We start from the raw sequence: 13,006 nt of genomic DNA, 5'->3' as shown, positions 1-13,006 counted from the left end.
GATTAGGCTTAGTGCCTCTAGTTGCCCAAGTGCTCCTTGGCTGGATCCAAGGCAGTGATGGAACTGGCCGACTGGAGAAGGCTCTCCAAGCCGAGAAGAGAATGTCTATTCTGGGATCAGCCAGCTTGAGGGGTGGGCAAGGGGGAAGGAGCCTGCAACTTTGGGCTCTTGAGCTTGGACTTGGAGTTCAGACCCCTGCTCCATCCTGCTTGTGGACATCTGTTACAGGCACTGAGATCTCCCAGTTTTGTGAAACAGATGAAAAACTAACCTTGGCAAGCCAACTTAATCTGCAGACTGGTAACAGCATCTGGATGAGATCCCTTCATCTGCATCACAGATTTACTTGTTGCTACAAGATGGTAAAGTGACTGTCATGGAACCCGGTGGAGAGTGCACCAGGGACTGTGCCTGTGGACGCTGGAGGCGATGTGGCCTGGTTCCTGGTGGATGACAGGAATTTTCTTGGATGAGAGTTGAGGAAGAGCCTTCCTGGTAAAGGCAGCAGGATGTGCAGAGATGTGAGGCGTGGCACTGTGGGGTCTCGATCACATTGTGACATGCTCCCGCCTCCTCCTGTCGGGCCGCCCTCGGGTGGGAGTGGAAGACTCAGGCCCCTGTGACAGCGGTGCTTCTAGAGCGTGCACAGGAAAGGGCCAGCAGGTGCACCTCTGCAGAATTATCGCACCTGAAGTAACGTGACTTCAGGGAGGTTCAATGACTGGCCAAGATCACACAACTGTGGAGCAGGAATTCCGCTCCACATCTCATGACTCTAAGTCTCGTGTTCTTTTCTCTAGGTTCTCCTAATTATCAGTACGTTTGCTCATTAATTGCTAATTAGAACCTACTACAATTTGATCACACTTTGAGTTAAGAGCCTTCCTTCCTTCTCCTCCTTTCCCAGCCCATGATACACATTGACTGGTTGTGGTTGATAAAATAGTGAACAATCTATTTTTAGCTGCTATTTTTCCATTTTATGAAAGAGCCACTTTCCCCCGCAAGTTAAATCTGAACTGCTTTCAGTTGGTTTTGCCAAAGCAGATGGAAATTGGTTCCAGCAGAGATGTTTCCTGTGAAACATACAGGTTTCAAGTAATGCCATATATTAATCTATTAGTCCCAGTATATTATCCGTGAACCCGAGTACCTCAGTCAGAGGCTGCAAAGCAAATTAAAGTTGGTTTCTCTCCTGATTTTGAATCTCAGGACTTCTCAGTCTCTCTCCTCCTGAGTGCAGCCACTAGAATTATTGAGTTACTAGAAAAGTTTATAAATGTTCATTAATTTTATTTTCCATCCTATACTCCTCTCTCCAGTCCAATCTAATTAGACTTTGCATGAGGATTGGGTAACAGGAAGTACTGGAAAGCAGATTGCCTTTCCCCTTTCCTTCTCTTTCTAATGAGAACCATCTGAAGGCAGCCCAGTGCAAGAGTTTCAACATCAAACACTGTGCACTAAATGGACACACGTGTTCAAGTGTTGCAGATGCAAGGTGCGTCCGGGTGGATGCATCTGCTGTCCACCCTGACAGGGCCAGTGGTCACTTTCCCAAGGTTCTGCTCAGCCAGGCTGGCTGGATTCCAGCCTTACCCTATGGAAGAAACTGTGCTTTCTAGTCCATGGCACTCCTGGCACCTGGCAGGTTTACTTCCTACACTGAAGACCAAAGGAAGCATTTGGCCAATTGAATGTAATTGTGTTGAGTGACACCCTTTTATGTGGGGATGCGATTATCTCATATCATCTGGTACCTATCGTTGCAGTTGAGGAGATGATCCTGGGGTGTTGATTTAGCAGCTGTGTATGCGGAAACATAGATGGCCTCCCTGACAGCTCAGGGATAGATGAGGCCAGGGACCTATGGACCGAGGGGCCACAAGAGACTGAGGATGACGTTTGAGGTGGAAGCCAGGGGAGTTCACTGAGCCCACTGCTCAAATAGCCCTCGGTGCTGTGGTTCGGGAGCATGGGTCCTGTCCTGGGGTGGGATTTCTTATGCTGGAGGAGGGGGTCACATTTAGGTTCTAAATTATGACCCGAGTCTGGACATGAGTCAAACACCCACAGCTGCGCTGGGAACATGTCCTTTCCCAGCATCGTCCTGATGCAGTAATACTGGAAAGGACTCAGGGTGAGAGTGTGATGTGAAATGACCCTTCTGTTTCCTTGGTTGGGATTCTCCTGTTGTAGAATTGAGGTGTTTTATTCTTGCAATACTGTAACCCAGGAATTGTGGAAGATCACTTCTCCTTACTCCTGTAGAATGCAGGTGTGATAGGCCATATGCCCTCAGGGAATCCTGAGACTAGTTGGGGAGATGGTCTAGGAGGCCACTGGTGACAGACAGCTCAGTGCCGAGAGGGATGTGCAGAGTGGTGGGGCTGGCTCAGGAGGGCTGGACTGCCCCAGAGGGTGGCATTAGAGAAGATTTCCTGATGGGGTACACTGGGGGCTGAGTCCTAAAGGGACAAGTGGGAAGAAAGCCAAAGAAGAGAAAGGAAGGATGACCCAAGGAGAGAGCCACAATGGCAGTCCGAGTCCTGCCAGAGGCCACAGGGAGAGGGTTCCAGCTGGAAGAGTAGGCGCGGTGGCAGCAAGAGAGACAAGGAGGGGTGGGCGCAACGGGGAAGGAACGGGGCAATGACTCGGGAGGGGCCGATAAGGGAGCGGCACAGTTCTGCCTTAAATGACCTGTTCCCATGTTTTTACTGTTTAAAGTGAAGAGGGCTTTTTAAGGACTTTTCTGGAGCTGTGCAAGAGAGTGGTCACCAGAGGTGGAGCTACGTTGCTCTGCGTCACTCTGTCTCTGGAATGGTCACCGAGGAGGTGTGCTAGTGGGCATCCCGACCACCTTCTTGTTTACAGGTGAGGAAGCTCAGGGCCAGACAAAGGAAGGCTCGCCCAGGGAGGGACACACAGCAGTCAGGAGAGGTGCCCTCGGCCCCAGAAAAACATGCGCTTCATTCTCTGATCGTGTCCCAGGAGCGCACACTTTCTTGGGAGTCCTGCTGCTGATAGTCCAGATTATTTTTATTGTTTGTAGAAAACTTAGCAATAATATATTTGCTGTTTTAAAAATATGTGAGTATAAAATGTTTTCCACCTCCTAAAAATAAATTTGAGGACTCACCCACTCAAGGCCCTTTGACATAGTAAAGCTAAAATTCAAAAAGGATTTTTTCCCCCTAAATAACTTTGTTCTGAATGATATCAGGTATCTTTGATGTGTTTGGATAGGAAATAAGGACAGAAGTTTACTAATTTCATACCTCAGGGACTGTGAAAAAGAATATAGTAATTCACGCTTATATTTTCAAATTGAAAAAGTAGAAGATTTAAATTATGTGTCCATCAGTAGTTCCCCTGTTTACGTACACATGTCCCGATTATGTGCATACGCTACTGAGTTCTCCAGCCTGGTGTGGGGAGAAGGGGAAAGACCCCATTGTAGGCTTAGTGAGGAGAAGCCGCAGCAGGAATGGGGGCCAGGGGCGGGAGCGAGGTGAGTCTGGAACCTGACAGTGTAGACATGTCACCGCAGTGGAACGCTCCAGGGTGCTGAGGGTGCGCTGTGAGTGTGCCTTTGTCTAGCTCCAGTATAAAGTGCTCTGGGAGGTGTCCTTTCTGATTGGTTGGAAACCATTTCAAAGCTTGCTTGCTCTTCTGTTAAGTGTAAATAAAGGCTTAGGGTCAACCTAAATAAATAGCCAGCTAATCAGATTATGTTCACTGGTAGCAGATTTAGTTATGAATATAATTCCCATATGAAATTGTTTTGCTCCAGGCTGTGGTCTCAACTCTGCTTTATAGAAGAATCCAAGATCTGCTGTGGGTTCCATGTTGGGTGATTCTACTGTCCTTTTTTAAGTGGTAGTTCTAGGAAGACCTCAGGAGCCATGGGTTAAAGGTATTTTGCATCTGTTAACTCACAGACATGAGTTTTACTGTTTAAGCAAGATGACGAGGAAAACAAATTCAAATTAAACATGAAGATAGTAGAAAGAGCCTGGGATCTAGAGCCAGACAGACCTGCAGCTGAATCTTCCTTCTGGCAATTAGGGGTGGAAGGACATTTGGACCAGTGACTTAAGCTTCAGGTCTAGCTTGTGCCTCATTTGTAAATTGTGGGTATTGATGGCCTACAAGGACATTGTTAGGAACAATTGAAATACATACACGAGACATCCAGATCATCACCAAGTAAAATGTTCTCTTCTTCCAGATCCATTCTGTAGACATTCAGCTGAGCATTTGTTACACACAAAGCTCTGTGCTAGGTATTTGGGAGAGGCAGGATCAGAGAAGAGTGAGACTTACACCCAGCTCTAAAGAGCTCACGAGTGGGGAAGATGGGACTTGCACACAACCTACACCTACAAGCTCCGGCCAGACTGGCCGCCTTGCTGGGACGTTCAGGCACGCTCCTGCCTCGGCACTTTGGCACGGGCTGTGTCCCCTCTTCCTAGAACTCTCATCTCCCGCTGCTTCGCCTCCTGCAGATCTTTACTCAAATATATTCTCCGTGAGACCCTCCCTAGGCATTCTGTTTAAAATGAAACTGCCTGATACCAGTATTTCCCATTCCTCTTCCCTGATCGTTTTTCCCTCCAACAAATATTTATTTTATTTATATACATATGTGTGTGTTTATTTTCCATTGCCCTGTGCTCCTCCTCCCCCTTCAGTGTAAACACCATGATTATCTGATTTCTTTATCATTCTATCCCCCGTGCCTAGAACAGTGCCTAGTGGGATCAAATTAGTTAATTTCAGATACAGGGAGGAGCACGTGCAAAAGTTCCCAAGGGCCAGAGGAACAGAAGCAGTGTGAGGGACTATATTGGTTTTCTACTGCTGCTGTAACAGATGATCTTAAATTTAGTGACTTAAAACAACACTAATTTATTATTATTTTGTAATTCTGGAGGCCAGAAGCCTTACACAAGTCCCACTGGGCTAAACTCAAGGTGTTGGCAGGGCCGCGTTCCTTTCTAAAGGATCCAGGGCAGAGGCATTTCCCTGCCTTTGGCAGCTCATGTTGGTTGCCCATATTTCCTGGTACATGGCTGCCTCCATCCTCAAAGCCAGCCGTGGCAGATCCATCATATCACACCACTTTTCTACTTTGAAGGATCCCTATAATTATTATTAGACCCATTAGAAAGTCCAGGATGGGCTTCCCTATTTTAAGGTGAACTGATTGGCAACCTTCATGCCATCTGCAACTTAAATCCCCTTTCCCATGAAACCTAACATATTCACAGGTTTTCAGGATCAGGTGTGGACATCTTTGGGGGTCCACTGTCCTGCCTACTGTGGGGAGTAAGAAGCAAGATGTTTTGCTTAGAGCCCACGGTTTGAGCTGCCAGGTGTGAAATATAAAATGGGAACACTTAGTCATGAATGGCCGCCATTGTCATGATTTCACATGTGGGCTTTATCTGGGAGGTGGCGGGAAGTGGCTGAAGGCTTTGGAGCAGGAGAGTGAGGTGATGGGACTAAAGCTTTAGATGAATATGTGAAGGGACACTGTTTACCTTCTCAAAGGGGTTTGATTCCTGCCCTCCTTTGTATAGAAAGCTAGGTGTGTATTTAGAATTTCCTAAAAGAAGTGGGGTGCACTTACAGTGTCTATTTTAAAACCACCCTGTTGTATCACAGATGTGCACAGCACATACACACAGAGACCCAAAAAGCCCTGTTACACACACACACACACACACACACACACACACACACCCCGCTCACGCCCCCTCACGGGCACACCTGCTGCCTCACCCTGTTCTCGGGATCTCTTCTCTGTGGTTCTCCGTGGCTGTCACTTTTTGTTCTGCCCTGACACACCTGAGTGATATGTATCTTTCCACCAGGAACCCAGGCTTACTCTGGCAGTGGTTCTCACAGGGCTGATTCTAGAAACCACCTTAGTAGACACGGATGAGTCTCCAGGGAGATGTAGGCCACATGTGGAAGCCTGCCCTCCCTTCCCTTCACCCCCACCCTGGCCATGACCTGGTACAGCTTCCTAGAGCAGTTCTTTGCCCTGACACCCACTGAGAGTCTCATGGATATTGAACACCTAGTTTTGAATAGTGTCTGATGAGAGTTTCTTCCCCTTTGATTAGCCTCATTAAAGGATACTGTCCAATAGAACTTTCTGTAATGACATAACTGTTCTGTATTTGTGCTGTCCAATGTGGTAGCCACAGCCACGTGTGGCTGGTGAGCTCTTGAGATGCGGCTAGTGCAGCTGAAAAACTGAATTTGTTATTTTATATAATTTGAATTCATTTATACTGACATAGCCACCTGTGGCTGGTGGCTACTGTATTGGGCAAAGCAGCTTTAAATAACTAGAACTTGCTGAGCATGCGAAACAGACCACAACAGTGTCTGTGGTAAGCTGAGTGTAGAGACGAGAACACAGCCCTTTCGAATCAAACAGACCTTGGTTTAAATTTTGGCCCCAACTAGTGACTTTTGGGAAAGTCAGTTCATCTCTCGGAGTCTCAATTTTGTTATCTACAAACTGGGTATGATCAGTGGTTTATCAGGGAGAAGGTGGTAGGTGCCCTCTGACCTGGCCGGGAAGAATATTTTGCCTCTGAGTTGTTCAGAATTGTGACCTGTTGATAAAAGTAAGACCTGCTCTCTGTCGGTTTTATTACTGCCTCTCAGTTATCTGTAGATGATGCGCCCTCTTGTTGCCTGACCCAGGGTAGGCTACTCCCCCACCCTGCCATGTTACCCCACTGGTGCGATCTCACGTATGTAAAAGAGCTCTGTGCAGATAAGGGGACACAATATTAGTGAAGCACCCAGCACTGTGTTGCACGCGTGGTTTTCAGTCATTCATTCAGTGAGCACCGATTGAGCACCTGCCAGACACTTGCCAGATGCTGGAGATACAACAGCAGACAGGAAGGGTGGGGGACCTGCTTACCAAATAGGAGCACAGACATTTAATAAGGGGTAGCTCACGATTTTATTTTGAGTTGCTTTTTTAAAATGTTGGGGCAGAGAGGTTGTTTGTTTTTAGTTCCTGTGGAAGTTCATGTGGTTCACGTGGGTGTGGTTGTATTTATCTTCCGTTATCCCAGCTTCATTTTGGTTGGTAACTCCATAATTGGTTAAAGCATTATCTGTAGGTCACCTAAACAATAGTCTTCTCACCCATTCTCCTCTTTAAATGACAGTTTTATTAAGATATAATTCACATATGGTACAATTCACCCAGTTGTAATTCAGTGGTTTTTAGTCTCTTTACAGAGTTGTGCAACCAGCATCACAGTCATTTTTTAGAACATTTTTATCACCCCCAAAAGAAACCCTTACCCATTAGCAATCCCTCCCCAATTCCCTCCAATCCACCCAGCCTTCGGCAACCACTAATCTGCTTTCTGTCTCTATGATCTTGCCTATTCTGGAATTTCATATAAATGGAGTCATACAACATGTGGTCTTCTGTGACAGGCTTCTTTCACTTAGCACAATGTTCTCAAGGCTCATCCATGCTCAGCAGGCATCAATACTTCATTTATTGTATGGTTGAGTAATATTCCATTTGTATGGATATATCACATTTTACTTATCCGTTCATCAGTTGATGGACGTTTGAGTTGTTTCCACTTTTCTTTGGCTATTATGAACAATGTTGCTATGAATCTTTGTGGACAAGTTTTTGTTTAACCTGTTTCCATTTCTCTTGGGTATATATCTAGAAGTGGAATTGTTGACATGGTAACTCTGTGTCTAACCTTTTGAAGAGCTGCCAGACTGTTTTCAAAAAGCAGTACGATTTTATATTCCCACCAGCAGTATATGAGGGTTTTAATTGCTCCACATTCTCACCACTACTTGCTATAATCTCTTTTTTTATTGTAGCCGTGCTGGTGGGTATGACGTGGTATCTCATTGTGTATTTCCCTGGTAATGATGTCAACCATCTCTTCATTTGTTCCCGGATCATTTATATATCTTCCTTGGAGAAATGTCTATTCAGATCCCTTGCCCACTTTTTAATTGCATTATTTGTCTTCCTTTCCTGTCTTTTAATTTGGCCTGAGCAGGATGCCGATATGCTAATGGGTGATGAGCAGGTGTGGAAGGAAGTTCAAGAATCTCTGAAGAAAATCGAGGAACTGAAGGCGCACTGGAGTATCCTTTCACCGGTGGGTTGAGCTGGACTGTTGGGATTGCTGCCTTATTGGATGGAGCCTGGTGTTGATGAGACCAAGGACAGGGTTAGCTCGCCATGAACCAGAGGGCCTCATTCTGTTCGGCAGTCACAGGCTGCATCCCTGACCCCAACCGGAAATTTGGGTAATGGCTAGGGAAGACTGTGGCCAGATCTGCATCATTAGATAATAATCAAAGTGTATGGCCCAGTAATAGTAAGTAGTAGTTTCTTTATGTGTACAAGGAAACAAATCCCTAGATTCCCTTCCTCCATAACCACTTACATCTCTAAGATAGAACAGTTTAGAATCCTTATAATTTAATCCCACTGGCCCTCAGACCTGGATGCTTCATATTAAATCAGCCATGACTACAGTGGCAGCGGAGGTTGCTGTACAATAAATTTTCTTGGCATAAACAGTAAGGACCACAAGTGGGTCAAAGTTTAGAGTAGGGAGAGACTGTTTATGATGGAGGTCACCTGGGAAGGCCCCACTGATGTTTTGCTGTGCAAAAGGTATCCTGAGTCAGGGACAGGATTTGGATAGTCAGAGGCTGAGAGGGAGGCTGTTCCCAGTAGAGGAGATCAGTTGAGCAGACATGTGACAAACGGAACCCACGAGGTAAGAAGACACCAATAGATGAAAAAGATTGCAAAAGGTCATTCAGATGCTGTGGGTAAGTTATATCCCAACACAAGGTTAAAACGAGGTGCAACTCTTGCCACAGGCACTAAGAAAGTCTGTAAATGAGGTTTCTCATCTACTGACAATGCTTTTTAAAGAATTGTAAAGGATGAGAGAGGTTGGTTGGTATTTCTGTTTTTAAAGGTGAATGAAATACATAGTTTCTGAAATCTACAGCCAAATGAGTTTGTTAGTCTTAGTAAAGAACCTAGAATTGGTTACTAAGGAACATAAAAGAAAGCTGTGATCACCAGGGTGCTGGGTGGATTTGCAAAGAGGAAGCGAATCCATAGAAACGTGGCTTGCTTTGGTAAAGTTTGTATCTAGATTTCAGAAAGGGATTTGACAAAAAGCAATCAAGGAATAGCTGTTAGCAAACCAGGCATCTTACGAAATGGTTGAAAAGTTATACTGAAACAACGATGCTAATTGGATGACTGTCACTCTGTTCCCGTCTCAGCCTCTTCAACCTTTGATTCCACACCTTGAAGGAAGATACAGAGCAAACTTCCAAAGGTGCACAGATGGGAAGGATAACAGAGGTGGGGAGATGGAATCAGGAGCTCAAATGGTGTCTAAGTTTAAAAAGTCATGGAATGATTCATACTATCCTTTAATTCTATTTTTCCATGAACTTTTTGAAGTACCCTCGTATGCATAAAGCTTAGCAGCAGCACATGTAAATTAATTTTATGTCTTTAGTGAGTAGCAAAATGTAATAAAGCTTAAGAGTATGACGTAACCCCCTAAAACACTGCCGTGATCTTGGGCTGCATTAATAGAAATATAGATTATAAAATGAGAGGGGCGATAGTACTATCTGACTGTATCTGGAATTTCCTATGCAGTTTGTGGTGGGACATATTAAAAAGGATATAGAAAAAGTGAAATAAGTTTGAGGAGTGAACTCAGAATCCAGGTGGAATTTGAAATGCTGTTTACAGACAGATTGGAAGATGCTGGGAAAACAGCCGACTCTGGGAGCAGGAGATTCGTGTTCATGGGCTGAAAGATCCATTCCACGGCAGAGCAGTGGACTTTCTCTGTGTGGGCGCATGCAGCAGAACTGGGGCCCGTGGATGACTCAGCTACAGTTCAGTCTCAAGGGGACAGGGTTTTACTGAAAAGTACTCCGTGCTGGCTTCTGATCCAGGCAGAAATTAGAAGACACAGCCCTGCACTCAGAACTTCCCTCATACATAGTGGGGTAGTAAATACGTATGGTATTACATATTTTGGTAAAGGTATATATTTGTAGGGACTTTGGGAGGTTACAGAAGGTTTCACAGAGGAGGCGACGGAGCTGTGTCTGGAGGGTGAGCGGGAGTTCACTAGGCCAGCAGAGTGGAGGTGACACACGCAGACCTGCAGAATGTAAACTGCATGCTGTCGAGAAATAGCCAGCTCAGCACGAGAGGAGGGGAGCGTGGCCAGGCCTTAAATGCCATGCACAGGAGGTTAGACTTCATAGGCAAGAAGGGACGGTGGGACGATGGGACGATGGGAAGCAGTAAGTAGCATTAAAGATTAAGTGAGCAAAAGCTCTGTGGTCGGACACTCTGAGTCTCAGGAACTTGGTTAATTCCCAAGTGAATTTACTTTGCTCTTCTTTGTCTTTGCCTCTAATCCTCTTATGGTCATTTGAAAGTGTTCAGAAGAAGAGGGATCCGTTTTGGCCATCGGTAATCTATGCTCTCTGGGTGGGCTATCCAGCCCTGCTTGGGTCTGGAGCTCAACTCCTCAGTGGAGCAGAATAATGTGCAATGAACACCGCACAGACACCGGAGACTAAGTCTTTGAGCAAACACATGTCAGCATCAGCTTGGGGGAAAAGCCTCTTTGTTAAAATTATTCCATTAATTTTGCTCACTGGGGTGTTTTACAGGAAAGGTTTTGCCTTGTTTGCCAAGAGACAGTCACCAGTGTTGTGAAGGGAAATTGGCATGTGGTCCCTTCCAGCGTGCTGAGGGATGAAGTAGATGTATTCCTATGAGTGGCTGGAGAGCGTCACCTCTGGTTTTTACATCTAAGGTGTCACCTCAAACCTCTTTAGAATGAGTTGGAACATACCTCTAAATAACTAGGCAAATGCTCGTAGTGGTCAGACAACACGATGTTCACATGAGGTGCAAGTCTTGCCGCAAAAATGTCTAGCCTTGTGTAAGAGACAGTCATTCTCCTGATGGGTCATCAAATACCTAATCCTCAGATGAAAAGCCACAGCGGGCAGCCTGGCAATCTGCTACAAACTCAGTGCATTGCCCAAGATACTGCTTCCTCCGACCTCTGGGGGGTACACTCAGCAAACGTTAAACGTGTATGTCAGATGAATACAAAAGAAAACCACTAACTCATTTTTCTTCAATAAATGTCCCTCTTCTGGGACCAGAGTCAACTCCTCAGAGTCAGGATGTGTGCTGAAGTTACGGGGAGGAGGGGGGGTACTATAAAGGACCCTCAGCTGTACATTGTGCTGTTAGAAATCCTCCCTATGGAAGTCACCCTTTGGGGTAAGGTATTGTGCCTCCAGGAGGCCCTTGCTGAAACCAAAATATATTTCTTGACAGTTCATAAAGATATTTGTCCCCACACTCACAAGTGGGTTCACTGGTTCGTTAAAAGCATTGGCTGATGTTTTGGAAAGCAGTGCCCTGAGGGTCTGGGTGCTAATGCTGGAGAGAGAAAGGAGAGACACAGTCTGTTCAGGGAGGGACACGCTGTGTCAGGACATCAGTGACAAGGCTTGAGTTGAGGGCAGAGGGTGGTGCAGAGAACACTGGGTTGTGAAAAGCAGGGTCCTTTGGGAGTGGGGTCTCAATCAAACGCAGCCCATGACCCATTCTGTTCACTTGTATAATGAAAACACTTTTAAATATGGGGGGCCGGCCCGGTGGTGCACTGCTACAGTGCGCCACTTGGGAGCGCGGCAGCACTCCCGCCGAGGGTTTGGATCCCACATACAGACCGGCCGCTCACTGGCTGAGCGAGGTGCGGGCGCAACACCGAGGGTTGTGATCCCGTTGCCGGTCCTAGTCCGGTACGGGCACGACACTGAGGGTTGCGATCCGTTGCCGGTCACGAAAAAAAGACAAAAAGGAAAAAAAAAAAAACTTTTAAATATGGGATTCAGTGGAACTGAATTTCTTCCAATCGCTTCCCCTAGTGTGTGCCTGTGGGTTATGCGTGTTTGGTTTCACGTATGCCCAGGACTCAGATGACCTGGAAGCAAACATGAGCCGCTTCCCCTAGTGTGTGCCTGTGGGTTATGCGTGTTTGGTTTCACGTATGCCCAGGACTCAAAAGACACAGGAGCAAACATGAGTTCGTCCTTTTGAAAAAGAAATCTCTAAAGCTTCTTTAATTTCAGATCAGTTTTTAACAGAGTAAATAATAAACCGAACTCACTTAATCTTTAGTCCAGTTTAATAAGGAGCTGCATTCATTAATGACGAGGTTTAGAGAGAATACATATAGGAGTGAAGAAAGAACAGTTCCTCGGAAAGTTTAATCCCCCAGGGCACAGGCTCAGTAGAAGACGGTTTGTTGATGTAAACAGAGTTTACTTGGCTGAGATGCCACTTAGGTGTTTTTGTTTCTCAAGTGCGTTTTCAAGCAGCCGCTCTGTGATAAATAATGGACGCTTCCTTCCCTCCTGTGCCTGGGAGCTCTTCAGCCTTTTAGAGACTCTCATTTTGCTTGTGTTTTTTTCATGATGAAGACAATTCTTAACTCAGGTTAATAACAGAGTGGGAACAGGTCCTGGCCATGTGTCAGACGATCATAAGCAGCAACTCCGAACGGCTTCCCGATATCAACATCTACCAGCTAAAGGTGCTGGACTGCGCCATGGACGCCTGCATCCACCTCGGGCTGCTGGAGGAGGCGCTGTTCTATGGCATTCGGACCATGGAGCCGTACAGGTAAGTCCTGGGGGCGGTGGGGGGACAGGGCATGAGTAAAGGCAGAGGATCATCGCGTGAGGTCATTCTCATCACCGCCGTGTGTGGAATGTTCCCAGCTGCTTCCCAGCCGACGTGTAAAACCAAACCTCGTTTTATCCATTTACACGTCCACTGATCATCGTTCAGAGCGTTCCCTTTGTGCATCAGGCACTGTGGCTGTACAGAGACTAA

General features: G+C 46.1%; 1 protein-coding gene across 1 annotated transcript in view; it reads left to right on the top strand.

Annotated features, from left to right (window-relative positions):
• Window positions 1-12,797, top strand: part of SMYD3 (SET and MYND domain containing 3) — a 72,443-nt gene extending 59,646 nt beyond the window's left edge. Inside the window, exon 5 of the mRNA XM_008591527.1 lies at window positions 12,619-12,797. Within this exon, the coding sequence (XP_008589749.1) occupies window positions 12,619-12,797 (179 nt within the window). The remainder of the gene's footprint in view (window positions 1-12,618) is intronic.
• The last annotated feature ends 209 nt before the right edge of the window (window positions 12,798-13,006 follow it).

The sequence above is a fragment of the Galeopterus variegatus genome, unplaced genomic scaffold, assembly GCF_000696425.1.
Source record: "Galeopterus variegatus unplaced genomic scaffold, G_variegatus-3.0.2 Scaffold6997, whole genome shotgun sequence".
NCBI classification, from domain to species: domain Eukaryota; kingdom Metazoa; phylum Chordata; class Mammalia; order Dermoptera; family Cynocephalidae; genus Galeopterus; species Galeopterus variegatus.
This window is presented reverse-complemented; position numbering and strand designations above follow the sequence as displayed.